Source organism: Neodiprion pinetum, chromosome 3 (genome assembly GCF_021155775.2).
Source record: "Neodiprion pinetum isolate iyNeoPine1 chromosome 3, iyNeoPine1.2, whole genome shotgun sequence".
Taxonomy (NCBI): domain Eukaryota; kingdom Metazoa; phylum Arthropoda; class Insecta; order Hymenoptera; family Diprionidae; genus Neodiprion; species Neodiprion pinetum.
In genome coordinates this window covers 30980101-31003117 of record NC_060234.1, presented here as the reverse complement: position 1 = coordinate 31003117, position 23017 = coordinate 30980101, and the positions used below count along the sequence as shown (strand labels likewise).

Sequence of the window (23017 nt, the reverse complement as noted above, 5' to 3'; positions counted from 1 at the left end):
TCCCTTCGAGTGTTTGGGTGCGTTGTAGGTGGGTGGAACCGAAGGTACTACTTCGTAATCCTGAAGCACCGTACCTACTAAGGAGCTTTTGGGCTATGACCAGACGTTCCGTTTTTCCGATCACGTCTAACGTTGCCAAACTTTTCCTTACAGCCTGCGGCACCCCCATGAAACCGATGCCGCCTACGAAGCTCGTGCAAGAGCAGCTCCAGAATGCAGCGAAAGCCCAAGCCGCCGCACAGGCCGCAGCTCAGGCGGCGGCGCAGCATCAGCAGGAATCTCAAATGCAGCTTGGACCTCCCCAGCAGAGTCCGCAGCATCCGCAGCACCCGCAGCCACCGCCGCCGATGATACTCACTCCCACCGCTCCTCACCACCCTCATACACAGCTGACGATGCAGGAACTGCAGAAGAAACAACAGCAAATGAGCATCCACTCACCTCACCATCAAATGGCACCTTCGCCGTTGCGCAATCTTCATCCCCACATTTCCCCGAGTGTTTACGAGATGGCGGCCTTGACGCAGGACCTCGATACCCAGACGATAACGACGAAGATCAAGGAAGCTCTTCTGGCTAACAATATCGGGCAGAAAATATTCGGTGAGGCGGTACTCGGCCTGTCTCAGGGTTCGGTGAGTGAGTTGCTGAGCAAACCAAAGCCCTGGCACATGCTGAGCATAAAGGGACGCGAACCGTTCATAAGGATGCAACTCTGGCTGTCGGACGCCCATAACGTCGACCGGCTTCAGGCCCTGAAGAACGAGCGGCGGGAGGCCAACAAGAGGCGACGGAACAGCGGCCCTGGTCACGACAACAGTTCGGACACCTCGAGCAACGACACTGCCGAGTTTTACCACGCGGCATCGCCCGGACCCGGTCCAGCCTCGGCGAAGAAACAACGCGTCCTCTTTTCCGAGGAGCAGAAAGAGGCCCTTAGACTCGCCTTCAATCTTGACCCCTACCCGAACGTCGCGACGATAGAATTCCTCGCCGCAGAACTCGCCCTCTCGTCGCGGACGATAACGAACTGGTTCCACAATCACAGGATGCGGCTGAAGCAGCAGTCCTCTCACGGTCCCCAGGAACCGCAGTCCCCCAGAGAACCGGGCCAACCCTTCGACCCCGTACAGTTCCGGCTACTTCTCAACCAAAGACTACTTGAGATCCAGAAGGAAAGGCTGGGCCTAGGGAACGTCCCGATTCCGTATCCCCCGTACTTCAACACGAACCTTGTTGCCCTCGTCGGCAATGTCCTGAAGGAGCAATGCTCGGGACTCGACCTCTCCATGGGGGCTCTGAAACGGGAGCCGAACCAGGAGTTCGAGGACGACGATGGCGACGACGCGATGAGCAACCCCGGTAGCGAGGACTCGGATGGTTCGGCGGGGAGCATAAAACGGGAACCTACGGAGACCCCGGCACCGGCCACGGTCCGATCGAACAGGAGAAAGCCGGCCGCGCCCCAGTGGGTGAACCCCGAATGGCAGGAACCGGCCAGGACCGGTGACGAGGTGATAATTAACGGAGTTTGCGTTATGCAGACAGACGACTACGGAGTCAAGCGAGAAGCCGAGGAAACCGTACGCGTCGAACCAACCCCCGTGCAGGATAGATACGAGGAGGACGCCGGGAGTGACTCCTCGTCCGCATCCGGAACGGGACAAGGCCTCCAGGATAGTGACAGTCCGATGCCCAGTCCAAAGTCTGGTCAGCACAGTCCGATCACATCGCCTCGACCCCCTTCGGAACAGCCCAGTTTGCAGCAGCAGCCACAGCAGCAGCAACAGCAGCAACATCAGCAACATCATCAGCAACAACAACAGCAGCAGCAGCAACAACAACAACTGCCGCAGCAGCAGCATTCACTGCAGGAGGACAACGTTAAGGATGTTGTAAAACACGAGCCTGAGGATCAAACGTGGGATTATTAATTGCACGGGGTTTAATAAATTGCAACGGGATCATGATCTCTATGGGATATTGATGTGACGTGAATTATGGAGAAAGGATATCAAACTCCCTGTATCTTCCGCCCCCGCAGGCCTTCGTTCCTTCCTTAAATTATTTTTCCCTTTTTTGTTTCTTTTCCTCCATCAGTAATCAAGGTATTATAGAGTGAAGTGAAGTACAGTGAATGTCGTCGTTATCGACTTGCCAAAATATGTACGCTTTTGAAAAAGTGATCTTAGTGAAGAAAAAAGAAGTAAAATGCAAAAGAAATAAAAATAGTTTAGATAAATCTTGTAAAAAAAAAAAAATTTAAAAAAAAAAAAAAAATAATATCAAAATAAAAAAGAAGCCAACGATAGGAATATCGGCTAGAGCCGATTCCTGCCTACAATAAGGGCATTACCGTATTACCGGCGCAGGTTGTACCTTGCTGAAAAGAGTAAGAATGAAAACTGCAACAAAAAATTATTCATCAAAAAGAGTAAGGACGCGGGTGAATTTACACCGAAAAATAGAGCAGAATCAAAAACTCTTTAGCACAGTGAACGGAACGAGAGCGGGTGAGTGTGGTAACAATTTAATTTGTGATATGCGCGCATCAAAACGTTCGTGAAATGTTGCACACAGCGCATAGAAACTCGTTTAACTGTTAACCATTCGCTTTGGCACTTGGCAATCTGCTCTACCTACGCTAATATATGAGGTATATGATAAGTACCGATTCTCTTTTTAAAAAAGAAAAAGAAGAAAAGGAAATCAATGTATCCGAACTTTTGTCCAAAAGAGTTTGGGCACCACAGTGCAATCTCCCGTAACGTTATTAGATGAAATTATTATTAATTTTAACTAAGTTAAACTAAATCATTACGTAATTGTGATTCATGTTATCGTTTTTATTATATATAGTATAATCTGTTGACGTTATTTCTTCGGATACGACTGTTTTTTTCGGTTGAAATTTCATTTCTCTCATTTCATGTTTGCTTTAAGCGCTCTATTTATGAAAAAAAAATCATGAGAAATAATGAAAAGAATTACTTGAGACCGTTACCAATGTTATTATTATTATTATTATTATTATTGTTGTTATTATTATTGCTATTATTATTATTATTATAAAATTAATGATAAATGATGTAGCCAAAAAGTGAATAATCGTGGAAGGGACTTTTTACTTCTCTTTCTTCCTTTTTTCTTTCTCTTCTTATTTTCCATTTTTAAAAATGATACATATATCTATAATTGCGTTATAATTACGTACTATCGTAAATGGTATTCGAATCATTAATTATTATTGTGAAAACGAACGGCTTATGAAGCCAATGTGATATAGCTTACATGCTTTCAAGCGAGCCAGAGGTTCTCAACCTCGAGATGAGACATAGTGAGATGTACACGTGGAATGGTAGTGTGGTTTCTTGACTTATCTATATGTAAATAATTGTACAAAACGAAACTAAACGCAAATCCCTGTACATTACTATACCATATTATTATTAAACTCTATATAAATATTATATACAGTATATCCACACCCTAGGCCTACCACAACGACGAACAAAAATTCAAACTCCACATTTAAGGTAATAACGGATATCGATGATGATGATGATGATGATGATGATGATGATGATGATGATGATAATGATGATGATGATGATGATGATGATGATGATGACGACGACGATGACGACGATGACGACGATGACGACGATGACGACGATGACGATGATGACGATGATGATGATGATAATAATAATAATAATAAATGAAATAGCAGCAACGCGAATAATAATATTAATAATAATAGTAATTAACTAGTAATAACAATAGTAATATTAATTAGACTTATAATAATGCCTGCTAAATGATCTAAAAGAGATAAAAAGTTATTCCCGAAGTTATGAATCAAACTAGTATTTACCAGATTAAGCTACGATTAATCTATGATTAAATTCTAGTCCGTAATTAAATCAGATTTTAACTGACACTAACGTTTCAAGGGCATTGCAAAAGAAAGACCAGTGATCGACATTTTTCCTTCGTTACAATTTAAGTTTCTTACGGAATAGTAAAATATCAATGTATATATTTAATGTAAAACCTGTAACTTAGATAGTTATCTAGTTAGTCGGTTGAAGTTAGTTAGTACTAACTTAACTGATAACCAGAATCTGTTATATATGTGCGTGTGTGTATATATATAAAGTAGAAGCCGACAGCTGATCGAGCAATTGATTGATATTTGATTCATTCGTTCACATTTTATCTGTCAATGCATTTTCAGCTGTCGATTCTTCAACTAGCGGCAAAAGTACACGATCTCAAAACACTAATACCAAACTAAATTATTTAAATTCAATTAGCTTAATACATTTTCAATTATCCATGGTCAATATATATATATATATATTATTCGATTTTTTGAAATCGACGAAAACAATTAAAAATGGAGAACAAATTGAAACTTAATTTGCATCTATTAATCATCCGAAAGAGCCCTACAATAATTTTCCGTCGGTGACTGGCGTTAGGGATTCCGAAAATCCTCGACTTCCGTTCAATTTTACTGAATTCGTGCTTGGACATTTTTAAATCCATTTTTCAACTGAATAACACGGTAGCTGTTTCTTTTATTCTGTTGATCATACTACGCGGCGAGCTTTTCATACCAATTTAAAATATCATTTGGGTCACCCTTCCGAAGTTTTTACGTATATTTCTAATGGATCGTTTAATGGTAACAATTAACTGTCTACAATATATCCAACATCGATTATTCGCATTAATCGGAACTCGAAGCGAGATAGAAATGCATAAATGGGCTCTACTATCGTCCTTGTTAGTTACAATACGTTAATTGTCGCCAAGAGTAATCGACGGCTAACTGGTAACGGCCGATAATTATTTCTTATTCATCCAGCATAACACTATAGGTTTTTGTAGATAATCGCTAGAACGTAGATCATAGCTTTAATTATTTAAATGGTACAGCTTTTAATTAAAAGAACAAAAATTCATAACGATGTAATGTAAAAATTCGTATACATAATATGAATATGCATAGGATTCGTTACGATAGAAACATGAAAAATCATATCGTAAACTTAATGAATATTTTACAAAATAAATTGTAGATAGACCTTCAGAAAAATATAAATACCCTTCACGAGATATACACGGATATACGATCAAAAGAACTGTCACTGTCATCCAGTAGTGGAAAAAATGTATTAAAATACTTAATAGTTTTATGATTTTTATTTCATTTTAAATTGTACTATAGCCTAAAGATATCCTGTACATTACATAAATACACGAGCACTATTGTTTTAAATTGTACTATTATGATTATTATACAAGAAAAACGAAATAAATAAGGTATACAAAATATGGAAAACAGGTGAGAGATTTTATTGGTATACTATAATTTAAGAGTCTCTAGATTTCCTCGATTGCAACGGTATTTACAATACGTATATATAATATATGTATATATCCGTATCTTCCAAAAGTTATAATCTAGCGATAAATTCGTAATTATTAATTATACAAAATATTCGGGAGCAGTTGAGAATTTTGTTTTGAGTATTATTTACGAATTAAAAATGATTAACTCGAATGAATTTTTCGATACTCAAAACGGTCACTCAGTAAATTGAAAGGGAATTAGTGGCCAACGAACAGACCGGAAACTATAATTAATTGTTATATACGCGCGTGCAATGACGATTTTCAAATCTCAATCTTTTTTGCTCTACGAGATCATAAATCAATTATGTATAAAGCTTTATGTATATTCAGTGTTCAACGTACACAAACTATTATCGAATTTTCAAATTCACTCAATTCCGTAAAACTGGAAAATCGATTTCGACTAGGTGTCTAGTAAAACTTAAAATCCGACACCGTTCACTGATGTCATAACGAGAGGCTAGTTCTTAGTAAATACAAAAAATGTCACCATGAGAAAAAAAATCTACTTTCTCTAAACAGGTTGTTTACACAATTGCGGTAAATGACATTATATATCAAACATGGTTTTCTAGTTGTTCGTTTTCAAAGTAATTTTAATAAAAATATTTTTCTTAGTTGGCGGCCACGTACCGTAGCTCATACACAACTTCAAACAAATACACACACACACGCGCACGCACGCATAGACGTTTAACAAAAACCTAAATAAACGATTTTCTTCATTGTATATATACCTATAATTATATTACTCATATCACTGTCTCCTTTTAAGAATTTCTAAATTAAAAATCCTGTATCAAAATTATTACGACGACTAATTAAATTGTCTTTCCGATCCTCTGCACCATTTCCTCAGTACTGCATCCACCGATTGTCAAACACCTTGGTCCGAATGGCAATTTCGCCTTTTTTACTTACCGACGTAATTCACTTCGTGTTATGTTATTTGTATCAAATGCTTGTACTCGACCCGGCACTAACCATAGCATACAGTTGCAACGATTTGTTTAATTTCGATCTGTTCTCAGATCTCAAGTTACCGTCCTGCCATGTTCTATTTGTTACATCTACCGTGCCGGTAGTATTTGAGCAGACACAGAATTTGACAGACCCAGCAGTTATTCGCGATATTAGCTTGGGTTGAAACTTCTAATTTTCGTCATATCGTCTTCGGGTGCAAGATTGTTAAGGTGCCGGAAGGGCGCCGGCCAAGGATCGGAAGTGCGGATAACGACAAGTGACATAACTGGATTACAATCAGTGCTAGGTACGTAATATAAATATACCTTACGTAAACACGCGACCAACCGCGGTATAATCCTAATTGTAACTACAAATAGAAAGACATTCGACAATGCCAAAATCTGAAGATGCTGCGTGGGAGATCAGATCGTGGCCGAATGTTTCTTGCAAGTTTAACCCTTAAAGACGGCGTTCAGGACAGCATAATATTATATTACTTAGAAATTTTTTTGTAATAAAATTGCACCGCTTATCTTAGCAAGGCGGTGGTCTAATTAAACGAAACAACTTGTTCCTTATCAAAGTGTGTATGTACTTGGTTTTTGCGGTGCCACAAAATCGTTGCATGAACTTAGAAACTCCGACCACATTATACATTAGTCTCATTCAAATAATCACTCGCGCTATGCGTGCAGATTTCTTTTGCAACACAACCATATTATTCATACTCTTGTTCAACTAAATGACTATAACGAATTCACGTTCGGTCTCGAAATAATTCCTCGGAGGTAATCAAGCGATTGGTGAGCATATCGATCATTCAGTGAAATATTCGTTAAGTTAACTTTGTTTTTCCTACTGACTTGCGTCGAATAGCGTATACCTCCGTGTTTAGGAACATCGCTATTCGTTGTGAATCAATCCGTAGGTGGAGTGAGCGAATAGATTGTTTGTTATTTCACGTTGAAATTAATTGATGGGGACTTTTGACTTGCAATTAGAAAGTGACATCATAGAAAAACCGATGCATGCTTGATTCCAATGCCGCGATTAAATTTAATTGACCCTTTTACTGCAGCCGTTCAACACTTGAAGATATGCTAGCCGATTAATCACCATGGGCTTTGCATATTTTCTTGATAATTTTGCAGCGTCTAATAACAATTTTAGACGTCAAAACGTCAGTCACATGGGTAAAATAAGAGCTTGGATATTTATACCTGTACGATTTGATCCGACGCTCATAGATCACTGTGATGTGCATAACGTGAGAACATTTTCTCAATTAGTAATACTTTGAGTTTTGACGCCGAACTTCGAACAGAAACTATATAAAAAATTTAACACCTAATATTTTTGTTAAATTTAAAAGCAGGTAATAATTTAAATTAGATAAAGGGTGTGATAAATATGTGGAATAAAAAATCCACAACAGGACGAACAAAGAACGTGCTCGTATTTAACACTCGCTAGCTAGTTGTAGGCTAGTTTATTGTTTATTCATAGATTTGTTACAAATCTTACAAGTGAATAATTTCACCGTTTTAAATCTTAGCTTCTGTTTCCAAGGATTTTCAATTCGATCACTGTTCAACAGTTCTTTTGCCGTAAAATCCGAACATTCTGCATGCAGTATTGGAATTCAGTAATTAACTCTTGATCGCAGTAAAATCAGCGTTACAATATGTAAGGAAGAGCCTACTTCGTTCCACTAGTTAACGGATTGATTAGATTTTATCTTGGACACGTCTAATTTTATCAATTTAGCCAAATCGGTGCTTTAACGATGTTATACATTCATCTCCACGGATCGTCTTAATTATAAAAACATTACTGGCTCTCTTTTTCAGTTCAGTTTATAGTCACGCCGATTCAATATTATAATTACAACATATACTTTCCTACTTTTCTACTACTTCAAACGACATAAGCACAGATCATTTTAAACCATTCGTAATAAATACCAGATTGTTTACGGCAATGTACAGAACGATAGCTGTATAATGTATAATAGAAAAAGGTAAAAAAAAGTGATAAGTCGTGAAAATTCATTGTTTTAAAATTTAATTGACAATATTATTATATATAGTTGGACAAAATTATTTCAATTTCAACCTAAGTTTTGTAGTAGAACCGCAAGTCGGAGAGGTGGGGAAGGATAAATGGCCACCATAGTGACGAAGAGCGAGTACAATGTTTCACAGCATGTACGTGTGCACTTAACATTAATTCAACTAATAATTACCATTATTATTGTTATTCATTATCATTACTCTAACTAGCGTTCGTTATTTTGGCAACTTACGGTTCGGCAAAAATTTATATCATATATGTATATATATATATATACACACACACACACAGGGTATATATATATATATATATATATTGCAATCATTGCAATTATACGTCTGGTACCGGTAATTATAATGATATAAATGTAATTCACATTGTATTTTACTGGCTTACGTCAACGATTCTTGCTTCTTTGTTTTTTTTTTTTACGACTTTACAAAAATTTATTTATAATACGAAAGTAAGAAAATATGAAACGACGCTAAGGAATATTGTTGAGTGATAAACGTAAACATACTTTAAATTACAGAGTGCTGGGCAGGAGGGACAGGGGGGTTAAGTTTACAATCACTATTAATATTAGGGTATTATTGGTACAGATGATTTGTATTATGTATATTTGTAAATTAGTTCATCGTGTGAAAGGTGAGCTGTGTGTGTTTTCATGTTTTTCATGTCGATGGCTCGTACGTTGTTGATGGTTCGGCGACTCAACAGAGCTTAACGAGGTATCTCGCCCAGGTTTGCTCTAATCCGTATTCAGTGGCACTGTATTCCAATATCCGCATGATTCGCTTGGTTTTATGCCATACAGTGCGTGGTTTCCCTGTGGATATAACCAAATTCGTCAATCATTTTCAACTCTACTTCTTTTTCCACTTTTTATAGATCCAGCAGTCTGGGAAATGAACATATTTCACTAACTAATCAATAACGAGAACACTACAATATTATGCACGTTAAAATGAGGGACAAAACATTTCAGACGAATCATGTAAACTATTCAATACTTGACGTATCTTACGTTATGGTAAAATAATTCTGGGTGTTTGAACCAAAGATATGTTACAAACGAACGGTTTGTTCTTTTAACAAATTGGTAAGTTTCTTTTACTGCGAACGGATACTACGTACTGGAATGAAGAATTCTTGATCATAGTTTAAAATCCGTGGAAAGGATCTTGGAGATAAGATCAGAATATTTGAAGCTGTACTACCCATTATTTCCTACAGACATGAAACATATGACGATAGTAACAGTCCTGAAACTATGATTTTAATTTTACTACTTGAAGACCAAAATTAATTGTAGTCATAGAACAAAAATAATTTGGGTTATGGTAGACCTCAGAACAATCGTAACGTCGGGGAAATGTATCACGTGTTTAAGGCCATATGGTCGCATGTTTTTGTCTTGTGTTTGTTTCGTGCTTTTGATTTGATCTCATAGTAATTAATTTACTGTTAAAAATTACATGACATACCAGAATTAAATAAGTCTTTCCGTTTGAATATTCGTTCTTCCCCTACAAACACTCTTCTTGGCTTTTTCGAACACATCTTGCCACCTTTCGCTTGAACTCTGTATAACTTTCCCTCCACTCTTTCTGTAAACATTGACAAGTTTAATTATGAATCAAGTACTGTTTTATTAAATACAATATTAATATTTACACAGTGCAGAAAATATTACTCACAGCAGCATCTACATTTGCAGGACTTTCATCATTAGGATCAGCGAGCATGCTGATGACACTTATAAGAATTGTTTCAACTGTGTGAACAGGCAGCCATCTCTCTGATGCTTTCTCATAACCCCATTTATCATCGCCTGGCTCATGAAGGATCGATATGCACACATCGCCATTCTTTTCGACTGTTAAAAAACCAAGTTGAACTTAAAACTTGAAAAATGTTGAGTGTCTAATTGAATTCAATACTTTTGGAACTATTTAAAATCATTATTCTTTGTGTCCAAATACATTACAAGGATATCTATCTCAATTATAGTCAATTTCAGCGAGCAAGTTACATAGTTGCACAAACAGTTCAATTCAGTTTGGTTACTACTATGCTCTTCGCAGCTTCATTACAAGTCAAAATTAATATGATACCATAAAGATACATTTTTTTTTTATAACTGTATTAAAAATAAAAATCGAAACAACTTACTATTAGGGTGCCATATTTCTGTTATAAATTTCATCCTTGGCGGCCTCAGCGGATATTCTTTAGGAAATTGTAAATGCGCTTTGAAGAAACCACCCTCGCTGTAAAAAGAAATTTATTCACACATATCATGCACTTGAAAAGAGAAAAGGATAAATGTTATTCATCTATTCTAACTCTTCCTTGCAATAAATTGCAGCAAGTGAACTACTTAAATTAGACTGATGCAATGTAAAAAATGTAGACTCCCTAGACTAGAACTAGGACTTGCCAATACAAGTACAAATATTTTTGAGACAACAATAGAGCTATTATGTATCTATTCATCTACCCGGTAAGGTAAGTACTATTTCAAGGAGTCGGTATAAATCATAAATAGATAAAAGATAAGAAATTACAAATAATTGAATGAAAAATAAGATACAGTTTTGCAGTTGAATAATCCTTGCTGCCTTATCTTGTTATTTCTTATCGAAGATCATAAATGCAGAAAAAAGGCATTTCAGAAATAATGTTTCAAAAATGTTTGAACTTAAAAACAATATTAATTTGATTATTCATAATACAGTGTATACAACATGAGTGATTGATGAAAAAATTTCAAAATTTCAGCCACTTGAAGTGGGAATTCGTACTCTCAAGCATCATTTCATTATAATTCACTGAACCAAATAACAATATGAGAAGATATAAGAGATTCCACAAAAAGAGTTACGTTAATCCTTACTATAATGTATCCGGAGGTCCAATGATGAGCACCTCCCATCGATATATGTCATTATCATCTATGAGGCCTGCTGAAAACCCTTCCACTGGGTTTTTATTTAATTCTGAAATTGGACAGAAAATTCCCAATAAACATAGGATTACATTTTTTCGTCAGCTATAAAATTAATCAAACTCAAGCACGGATCAGCTTGTTTAAGACAACAAATGGATCGAATCGATGCGAGTTTGCGCCCATCTATTTAATTCCACATGATGCAGCTGCCTTCTTGCTCAGAGATGTGAATGCTGTTCAAATTTTGTCAAATATGATATCAAGTGAAAGGAAACATTTAACCGTCTATTTTCAAATGCTGTATGGATACATTGTAATGAATACAAAGGCAGCGTGCTTTACATTAATTCCCAATCAAGCAGGGCAATAAGTAAATCTACTGTCACGCATAATGGGATTCAATTTGGTCCGATTGACCATTGATTAAATGATTTGTATACATTAAGACCCTAGACGATCCGAATTTTAAATGTACGAAATGATAAACCTAAACAGATACCAGGTTCTTGGGCTTTAATAATAATAGAATATAATTACGAATATATAGTCAAGAGATACTGTAAAGTGAGTACAATTAATCTATCTAAGATTGACTAAATTTTGTTTCTAGCAAATGACGGGTTGGATAAAATTTACAGTACTCGAAATAACTTATTATTCGTTTTTTTATTTTTTCATATTCGTATGCAGTATCATATTTTCGGACGAATGAGTGAAATTACGACGAGTTGTCACAAAGGAAGTGAACGTTCAAAAGATTCTGTGGAGATGACTGCAGACTAATAATAATCAGAGGTATTCTCCAGAGATTGACCCAACCTTGTGAATTGGTCGACTCCTGTCACGATGCTTGTTGACCAGGAGAAGGGAGGAACAGGTAGAAGATAATAAAGAGAAAAAATTGTTTGTATTGGGAACTGATATTCGAGTCAACTATGGCGTTTTTTTTAAACGAAGAAGGTCGCGTCGTAATACGTGGAGCACGCAAAGGCTAAAAATAAGCAGACGGTAATCTTCGTGACGCATTTCACGTCAGGGCGCATGGCCTGGGCAGTTCTCTGGTAGAAAACGAAATGCTAGGTTAGCATTATTCAAAGGGGTACACGGGTGTAACTTTATTGATTTTTGCGCTCAAGTTAACGCCGGGAATTTATAGGATCTGTGATCAAAATTTTGGGTACGTCGCGGTACTCGGTAGAATTTTAATTAAAGATATTCCCAGACAGACACAACTGACAAAGAAATGTGAATCGACCGTGTTGGCGAGGTCGACCGTTTCGTAGCTAAAAATGACCAAGCATTTTTTACGAACAATTCACCGTTCACGCCTTGCATTTATGTATTTAAATAATATTTAGGGTACCTGCTAACTGTTTTCTTAGTAGAAGCGTAGACTGTGGCTCTGACATTAATAAAAATTGTGTTAAATAAGACTAAAGTTGAAAACAATCACTCTTGCTTCACGGGAAAGATGGTACGTCGGAAGCGGTACTGCGCACAGGGTTGCCAGCTCGAACGGGCCTCGTCAGCATGCTAGCCACACTAACAGACAATTATTACACTATACCGTTTGCCGAAGGCTTGGAGCATACACTGCTGGGGGTAGTCCCGCGTGCACAAAAAGTATGGCGGAGAAGTGAGAGAGAATAAGGATATGTTCACTACAGCCTACCTCTCTCGCTCTACACCTGGTTGGCCAATATGTTTCCTTCCAGCCAATCAGATGCAGAGTGAGAGCACAGGCTGTAACGAGTAAATTCGTTCTCTCACGCATCATTTCGGCTGCAGTTTTGGCGAGGTTGACGCGTGGGTTGACGGCATGAGAGCTACCTTCGTTAGTATATGCTCGAAGTCGAAGGATCGCAAAGTCATCGCTAGTTGACGCCGGTAAAGCGAGAAGTTGCCACGAGTAGATCACACACAGGTAGAGCTTTTCTCCCAGCGTTCCGAAAACCGGCATCCCCATTAATCGAGCCGGTAACTACAGGTAACTTCTTTATTGATGATACCATCGATGCATCTTCCATGCACCATCGCATAAGTCCTTAAACACACCAAATCCCACGGGTAAATTTTACATCAACGAAGTGTTGTCTGCAGTTAAAATTGACTAATTAACTAGCCTCCTATTATAAAACTGTCCAAAAATACCTTATTCAGAGATTTTAAACTAAACATCTATTTTTTCAAGATCAAACGACGTATCCACAAATTTCCATCATGGACCTTATTGGATATAAGGCCCCCACTTTAGGAGCAATCGACTTGTTCATGGAAATTCGTCTAGAACATTTACATTTTAGCTGTCTCTAATTCAAGTGCTAATTCATTATGTTATGTATCCGTAAAAATTCTCCGTATGCAGGTTAAATCTAAACCGAACGCCTAGCGAGTTACATGTTTGCGTCAGCGTAAGGGCGGATGCCTATTTGACAGGCGCAAAAATTTTATAATTTTCCAGGAGGACAAACTACATTATCTACAATAATCGGCTATAACTTGAAAATAGAAGAATTATTTAATTTGAAATGGGATTCTATTCGACACGCACTTCATGTAATCCATAACATCAATATTCACAATTATTCCAACAACTTTTCATTTGCTCTCTCGATCTTGAATTTTCATAGGCATAGAATCGAAACGCTATTTTAGCTGGTCGCAAGTGAAGCATCTGCGTTGGGCGGAGGAGCGGAATTGTTTTTCGAAAAGTATTCCGATGGAAAAAAATTCAGAGTAACTGCAACACATAACGGATGCGCTAATTCTGAACGAGATGAAATGGATGCTTCGTATATGAGACAGTATTTAACACTGCGTAGTGATTTAAAGACCTAGAAAGGTGATAGGGAGAGAAAGAACGAAGCTGCTTAAAACTTCGAGTGTATTTTAACACACATTTGAAAGATACGGGCGAAATTTTTCATCATCCAACTGTCGCAGAACGGCAGCGTTATTAGCCGACCCGTTCACTGAAGAATACATCTTCAGTCAACGGCTGACCATCGAAGGGCCTGGCCGCTTGAGTCTGGAATCGGCAGGAGAGATAAAGTGTGTATTTCTTGTATGAAATGTGAAACCTAAACTCATTATACATCATATCATATCATCATACATCATACATCATACATCATACATCATACATCATCATACATAGTATTAAAGGTCAAAACCAAAGTTTGGATGTCGGATGTTCAGAAAGTGACGTCACCAATTCAAAATCAGCCAGCCGAATTCCTCAGTCTGGAAACAACCGCGCAGTAGAGCGGACGGATGAGAGTCGCGCTCCGCAAATTTCGAGTACCGGGTTCTCAACCTCCCGGATCCCGCGCTTCGGGTCCGCTACGTATTTCGAGTACGGGGTTCTCAACCTCCCGGATCCTCCGCTTCGGGTCCGCTACGCGGTGAAACTCGACTTCCAGGATAAGCGCTCCGTGGTTCCTCGTTCATGTTTACAATAAATTATTTCAATTCGTTTTTCGCGCAATCCCAAATTCGGTAGCTGTCGGTCCGCTAATAAAATTTCTCGACTTCCAGGATTAGCGCTCCGTAGTTCCCGGTTCATGTTTACAATAAATTATTTCAATTCGTTTTTCGCGCAATCCCAAATTCGGTAGCTGTCAGACCGCTAATAAAATTTCTCGACTTCCAGGATAAGCGCTCCGTGGTTCCTGGTTCATGTTTACAATAAATTATTTCAATTCGTTTTTCGCGCAACTCCAAATTCAGTAGCTGTCAGTGCGCTAATAAAATTTCTATAACTTTACATTCTTCTCATAATCTTCTTGGTAAAATATGTCGATAAAAAAATTATATCAAACCTTACACATTATTTTTGATTTGTTCTCACGCTGAAAATATTTATTAGTATTCGAGGTATAACTCGAGGTGGTTGGCGGTTTTCGTTGGAGGTAGTTAGGGGTGGTTGCGGGTAATCTCGGTGATTCAGGAGGAGGGGGACGAGGATTTGTGCTCGGTGAGTAAAACACTTTTATAATATTTCATGGCAATTGTAATTATATTTTATCTGAAATATTTCAAACTTGTCATGTTTTCATTAAATTATTTCAATTCATTTTTCGTGCAAGCACAAATTCAGTAGCTATGAATAAGCTTATACAATTTATTATATTATTAATTAATTAATTAATATTCTTATAATATTTGATGGCAATTGTAATTATATTTCATCTGAAATATTACAAACTTGTCACATTTACAATAAATTATTTCAATTCATTTTTCGTGCAAGCACATATTCAGTAACTATAAATAATCTTATACAATTTATTATATTATTAATTAATTAATTAATATTCCTATAATATTTAATGGCAATTGCAATTATATTTCATCTGAAATATTACAAACTTGTCACATTTACAATAAATTATTTCAATTCATTTTTCGTGCAAGCACAAATTCAGTAGCTACGAATAAGCTTATACAATTTATTACATTATTAATTAATTATTTAATCAATGACTCAATTATATTAATCCTTACACAATATTTTCGATGTTTTCTTATACTAAAAATATTTATTACTATTCAAGGTATAACCTGAGGTGGTTGAAGGTGGTCGGAGGTGGACGAGGAGGAGGACGAGGAGGACGAGGATTTGTGCTGGGTGAGTAAAACACTTTTATAATATTTGATGGCAATTGTAATTATATTTCATCTGAAATATTACAAACTTGTCACATTTACAATAAATTATTTCAATTCATTTTTCGTGCAAGCACATATTCAGTAACTATAAATAATCTTATACAATTTATTATATTATTAATTAATTAATTAATATTCCTATAATATTTAATGGCAATTGCAATTATATTTCATCTGAAATATTACAAACTTGTCACATTTACAATAAATTATTTCAATTCATTTTTCGTGCAAGCACAAATTCAGTAGCTACGAATAACCTTATACAATTTATTACATTATTAATTAATTATTTAATCAATGACTCAATTATATTAATCCTTACACAATATTTTCGATGTTTTCTTATACTGAAAATATTTATTACTATTCAAGGTATAACCTGAGGTGGTTGAAGGTGGTCGGAGGTGGACGAGGAGGAGGACGAGGAGGACGAAGATTTGTGCTGGGTGAGTAAAACACTTTTATAATATTTGATGGCAATTGTAATTATATTTCATCTGAAATATTACAAACTTGTCACGTTTACAATAAATTATTTCAAATCATTTTTCGTGCACGCACATATTCAGTAGCTATGAATAATCTTATACAATTTATTACATTATGAATTAATTGATTGATTACATTAATCCTTACACAATATTTTTGATGTGTTCCTATACTAAAAATATTCATTACTATTCCAGGTATTACCCGAGGTGGTCGGAGGTGGACGAGGAGGAGGACGAGCTGGACGAGGAGGAGGACCAGGTGGACGAGGAGGAGGACGAGGTGGACGAGGAGGAGGCGGGGTGGGTCGTGGGAGAGGACCTCTCCTCTCCTCAGAGGAGGGGAGGGGGAGGGGCAGGGAAGAGGGAGAGGTGGGCGGGGAGGGGGAAGGGTTGGGAAGGGAAGGGAAGGGAAGGGGCGGGGAGGGGAGGGTGGCGGGGAGGGGAGGGCGGGGGGAAGGGGGGGGGGGGAGGGCGGGCGGGTGAGAGGGCGGGAGGGAGGGAGGGAGGGAGGGAGGGAGGGAGGGAGGGAGGGCGGGAGGGAGGGAGGGCGGGAGGGATGGAGAGAGTGGAGGACGGATGTCGATGCGAGCCCGTTAGAGTTAATAGAGCAGTACACTCCCCCCCCCCCTCCCGCGCCTGCCCTCCCTCCCTCCCTCCCTCCCTCCCTCCCTCCCACCCTCCCGTCCTCCCGTCCTCCCGTCCTCCCTCCCCCACCCCTCCCCTCCCCCTTCCTCCTCTCCACCGCCCACCCCTCCCACCCCCTTCCCTTCCCTACCCCCTCCCCGCCCACCTCTCCCCCTTCCCTGCCCCTCCCCCTCCCCTCCTCTGAGGAGAGGAGAGGTCCTCTCCCACGACCCACCCCGCCTCCTCCTCGTCCACCTCATCCTCCTCCTCGTCCACCTGGTCCTCCTCCTCGTCCAGCTCGTCCTCCTCCTCGTCCACCTCCGACCACCTCGGGTAATACCTGGAATAGTAATGAATATTTTTAGTATAGGAACACATCAAAAATATTGTGTAAGGATTAATGTAATTAATCAATTAATTCATAATGTCATAAATTGTATAAGATTATTCATAGCTACTGAATATGTGCTTGCACGAAAAATGAATTGAAATAATTTATTTTAAACGTGACAGGTTTGTAATATTTCAGATGAAATATAATTACAATTGCCATCAAATATTATAAAAGTGTTTTACTCACCCAGCACAAATCCTCGTCCTCCTCGTCCTCCTCCTCGTCCACCTCCGACCACCTTCAACCACCTCAGGTTATACCTTGAGAAGTAATAAATATTTTCAGTATAAGAACACATCGAAAATATTGTGTAAGGATTAATATAATTGAGTCATTGATTAAATAATTAATTAATAATGTAATAAATTGTATAAGCTTATTCGTAGCTACTGAATTTGTGCTTGCACGAAAAATGAATTGAAATAATTTATTGTAAATGTGACAAGTTTGTAATATTTCAGATGAAATATAATTACAATTGCCATCAAATATTATAAGAATATTAATTAATTAATTAATAATATAATAAATTGTATAAGCTTATTCATAGCTACTGAATTTGTGCTTGCACGAAAAATGAATTGAAATAATTTAATGTAAACATGACAAGTTTGAAATATTTCAGATAAAATATAATTACAATTGCCATGAAATATTATAAAAGTGTTTTACTCACCGAGCACAAATCCTCGTCCCCCTCCTCCTGAATCACCGAGATTACCCGCAACCACCCCTAACTACCTCCAACGAAAACCGCCAACCACCTCGAGTTATACCTCGAATACTGATAAATATTTTCAGCGTGAGAACAAATCAAAAATAATGTGTGAGGTTTGATATAATTTTTTTATCGACATATTTTACCAAGAAGATTATGAGAAGATTGTAAAGTTATAGAAATTTTATTAGCGGACTGACAGTTACCGAATTTGGGATTGCGCGAAAAACGAATTGAAATAATTTATTGTAAACATGAACGAGGAACCACGGAGCGCTTATCCTGGAAGTCGAGAAATTTTATTAGCGGTCTGACAGCTACTGAATTTGGGCTTGCGCGAAAAACGGATTGAAATAATTTATTGTAAACATGAACCGGGAACCACGGAGCGCTTATCCTGGAAGTCAAGAAATTTTATTAGCGGACCGACAGTTACCGAATTTGGGATTGCGCGAAAAACGAATTGAAATAATTTATTGTAAACATGAACCGGGAACCACGGAGCGCTCATCCTGGAAGTCGAGAAATTTTATTAGCGGACTGACAGCTACCGAATTTGTGATTGCGCGAAAAACGAATTGAAATAATTTATTGTAAACATGAACGAGGAACCACGGAGCGCTTATCCTGGAAGTCGAGAAATATTGTTAGCGGACTGACAGCTACCGAATTTGGGATTGCGCGAAAAACGAATTGAAATAATTTATTGTAAACATGAACGAGGAACCACGGAGCGCTTATCCTGGAAGTCGAGAAATATTGTTAGCGGACTGACAGCTACCGAATTTGGGATTGCGCGAAAAACGAATTGAAATAATTTATTGTAAACATGAACCAGGAACCACAGAGCGCTCATCCTGGAAGTCGAGAAATTTTATTAGCGGTCTGACAGCTACTGAATTTGGGCTTGCGCGAAAAACGAATTGAAATAATTTATTGTAAACATGAACCGGGAACCACGGAGCGCTTATCCTGGAAGTCGAGAAATTTTATTAGCGGACTGACAGCTACCGAATTTGGGCTTGCGCGAAAAACGAATTGAAATAATTTATTGTAAACATGAACGAGGAACCACGAAGCGCTTATCCTGGAAGTCGAGAAATTTTATTAGCGGTCTGACAGCTACCAAATTCGGGATTGCGCGAAAAACGAATTGAAATAATTTATTGTAAACATGAACCGGGAACCACGGAGCGCTTATCCTGGAAGTCGAGTTTCACCGCGTAGCGGACCCGAAGCGGAGGATCCGGGAGGTTGAGAACCCCGCACTCGAAATACGTAGCGGACCCGAAGCGCGGGATCCGGGAGGTTGAGAACCCGGTACTCGAAATTTGCGGAGCGCGACTCTCATCCGTCCGCTCTACTGCGCGGTTGTTTCCAGACTGAGGAATTCGGCTGGCTGATTTTGAATTGGTGACGTCACTTTCTGAACATCCGACATCCAAACTTTGGTTTTGACCTTTAATACTATGTATGATGATGTATGATGTATGATGTATGATGTATGATGTATGATGATATGATATGATGTATAATGAGTTTAGGTTTCACATTTCATACAAGAAATACACACTTTATCTCTCCTGCCGATTCCAGACTCAAGCGGCCAGGCCCTTCGATGGTCAGCCGTTGACTGAAGATGTATTCTTCAGTGAACGGGTCGGCTAATAACGCTGCCGTTCTGCGACAGTTGGATGATGAAAAATTTCGCCCGTATCTTTCAAATGTGTGTTAAAATACACTCGAAGTTTTAAGCAGCTTCGTTCTTTCTCTCCCTATCACCTTTCTAGGTCTTTAAATCACTACGCAGTGTTAAATACTGTCTCATATACGAAGCATCCATTTCATCTCGTTCAGAATTAGCGCATCCGTTATGTGTTGCAGTTACTCTGAATTTTTTTCCATCGGAATACTTTTCGAAAAACAATTCCGCTCCTCCGCCCAACGCAGATGCTTCACTTGCGACCAGCTAAACCAGCGTTTCGATTCTATGCCTATGAAAATTCAAGATCGAGAGAGCAAATGAAAAGTTGTTGGAATAATTATGAATGCTGATGTTATGGAATACATCGAGCGCGCGTCGAATAGAATCCCATTTCGAAATGATTAATTCTCCTCTTTTCATATCATAGCTAATCTAGTAATATAGGTCAATAGGATGGTTGGAGGTGTTCGGAAATGGTAGGAGGTGGTCGGTGCTGGCAGAAGGTGATAGGGGGTGGTCGAAAGTGGCCATTGATGGTCGGAGGTGGCAGGGGGAGGTAGGAGCTGTTCGAAAATGGTAGGACATTTCAAAAGTTAAAGTCGACGATGATTCGGTGCATCAATTTTATCGTCACAGATTTTCTTTTCCCATGAGCCATAAAGTATTCAACAACGATAATGCAGTCCTTAAAATTCATCATTCATCTCTGTCTGGAAAGCTAATTCGCAAGGCGTGGTATTCTATTCTATTTGCATTATTAGAAAAATACCCGTACTCCACATACACTGTTTCTAATCTTTTGCTACATTTGGTTTAATCCCCATGCTTCCACAGCACGAATAGTCGGAAATGTTTTTGATTATCCATAATAAAATAAAAGAAGCAACAAAGCTTAAATTTATTGTCAAAGCTCTAATGAATACATCAAACTGCGGTCGAATCAATTCATTTATTATTTGCACATGACCTCTGTATATTTGATAAATTATTCCTAAATACATTGGAACATATGTATTTATAATGGAATATCATGCAATGGGCTGTGTAAAGTATAAACTATAATTTCTATAGAATAGCTGCTTTTATGTCAACAGGGCTTTGAGACTCAGTTCAGTTCGTCCTCCTCCTCGTCCACCTCCGACCACCTCCAACAATCGCGAACCACCTCGAACAACCACCGATAACCACCTCTGGTTATGTCTTGAATACAAATAAATATTTTCAGTATTAGAACACATCAAAAATATTGCGTAAGGATTAATATAATTTTTTTGTTGACAGATTTCACCAAGAAGATTATGAGAAAATTGTAAAAAGTAATGGAACTTTTATTAGCGCGTTGAGAGCTACCGAATTTGGGCTTGCGCGAAAAAGTAAAGTGAAATAATGTATTGTAAACATGTCAGGTTTAAAAAATTTCAAATAAAACGTAATTACAAACGCCATTCAATATTATAAAAGTGTTTTACTCACCGTGCAGAAATCCTCGTTCTCCTTATCTTCCTCGTCTTTCTCCCCCTTGTCCTCCTTCTTGTCTACCTCGATCACCTCCAACCGCCGCCATCCGCCACCAACGACCACCCCTAACCATCTCCGACCACCTCTAACCACCGCCAACCACCTCGGGTCAAACCCCAAAGACTAATAAATATTTTCACCAATAGAACACATCAAAAATATTGTGTAAGGATTAATATAATTTTTTTATCGACACATTTCACTAAGAAGATTATGAGAAAATAATAAGAAATTATAGAAATTTCATTAGCGCATTGATAGCTCCTGAATTTGTGCTTACGCGAAAAATGAATTCAAATAATTTATTGTGGACATGACAAGTTTAACCAGAACTACGGAAAATTAGTCCGAAGGTCAAAAGTCACCAGGTCAAGGACCTGGACAGCCAGAACTACGGAGCGCTTGTCCTCGAAGTCGAGTTCCACCAGGTAGTGGACCTTAAGCGCAGAAACTACGGAGCACTTCTCCTGGAACTTGAGTTGCACCGGGAAGCGGACCCGTAGTGCAGGATCCAGGAAGTAGAAGAACCCGGTACTCGAAATCTGCGGAGCGCGATTCTCATCCGTCCGCTCTAGTGCGCGGTTGTTTCCAGACTGAGGAATTCGGCTAGCTGATTAGTATAGATCGAAGACGTCAAAAGAAAAAAAATTTTGGGTGACATCACTTTCTGAACATCCGAACTTTGGTTTCGAACTTCAATACTATGTATGATGTATGATGACATCATATGATGTATAATGATTTTAGTTTTCACATTTCAGACAAGAAGTACGCACTTTATCTTTCCTGCCGATTCCAGACTCGTGCGGCTAGGCCCTCCGATAGTCAGCCGTTGACTAAAGACATATTCCTCAGTTAACGGGTTAGCTAATAACGCTGCCATTCTGCGTCAGTTGAATGATATAAATATTTGATCGTACCTTTCGAATGTGTGTTAAAATACACTCGAAGTTTCAAGATGCTTCGCTCTATCTCACCCTATCAAAAAAAAAAAAATCGCCGGCAATCACCTTATAGGTCTTCAAATCAGGACACTGCGTTAAATACTGTCTCATATACGGAGCATCCATTTCATCGCGATCGAAATTAGCGCATCCGAGATGCATTACAGTTGCTCTGAATGTTTTTCCATACGAATACTTTTCGAAAAACAATTCTGCTTCTCTACCCAACGTAGATACTTCACTTGCGACTAGCTAAAACAGCGTTTCGATTCTATGCCGACGAAAATTCAAGATCGAGAGAGCTAATGAAAAGTTGTTGGAATAATTATGAATATTAATGTTATGGAATACATCGAGCGCGTGTCGAATAGAATCCCATTACGAAATGAATAATTCTTCTATTTTCATATTATAGCCGATTATTGTGGATAATCCAGTTTGTCTCCTGGAATATTATAAAATTTATAGCATGCATCACATATTAATCGCAAATGGAATATATATATCAATATCGTACATGGACCGCATAT

General features: G+C 38.4%; 2 protein-coding genes across 9 annotated transcripts in view; one reads left to right on the top strand and one right to left on the bottom strand.

Annotated features, from left to right (window-relative positions):
• cut (homeobox protein, cut) overlaps nt 1-6235 on the top strand; it is a 98310-nt gene extending 92075 nt beyond the window's left edge. For all 8 annotated transcript variants that reach the window (XM_046615269.2, XM_046615275.2, XM_046615271.2 and 5 more), the window contains exon 9: nt 154-6235. In XM_046615269.2, coding sequence (XP_046471225.1) covers nt 154-1934 — 1781 coding nt within the window. In that variant the 3' untranslated portion in view covers nt 1935-6235. The remainder of the gene's footprint in view (nt 1-153) is intronic.
• A 2205-nt stretch (nt 6236-8440) lies between these two features.
• Nucleotides 8441-12956, bottom strand: Ube2g1 (ubiquitin-conjugating enzyme E2G 1 (UBC7 homolog, yeast)). The gene is made up of 6 exons (XM_046615276.2): nt 12783-12956; nt 11366-11468; nt 10642-10739; nt 10167-10345; nt 9954-10076; nt 8441-9295 (listed from the first exon to the last, which is right to left on the bottom strand). The coding sequence occupies exons 1-5, from the start codon at nt 12826-12828 to the stop codon at nt 9996-9998; spliced, it is 507 nt and encodes a 168-aa protein (XP_046471232.1). The 5' UTR covers nt 12829-12956; the 3' UTR covers nt 8441-9295; nt 9954-9995.
• Nucleotides 12957-23017: the final 10061 nt, after the last annotated feature.

Coding starts and splice junctions, on each gene's coding strand:
- Ube2g1 (XM_046615276.2), bottom strand. CDS start 12,828: ATGTCAGAGCCACAGTCTACGCTTCTACTAAGAAAACAGTTAGCAG. Junction 10,740..11,365: donor GGACCTCCGGATACATTATA/GTAAGGATTAAC, acceptor TTCTTTTTACAG/CGAGGGTGGTTTCTTCAAAG. Junction 10,077..10,166: donor CTGCAAATGTAGATGCTGCT/GTGAGTAATATT, acceptor CAATGTTTACAG/AAAGAGTGGAGGGAAAGTTA.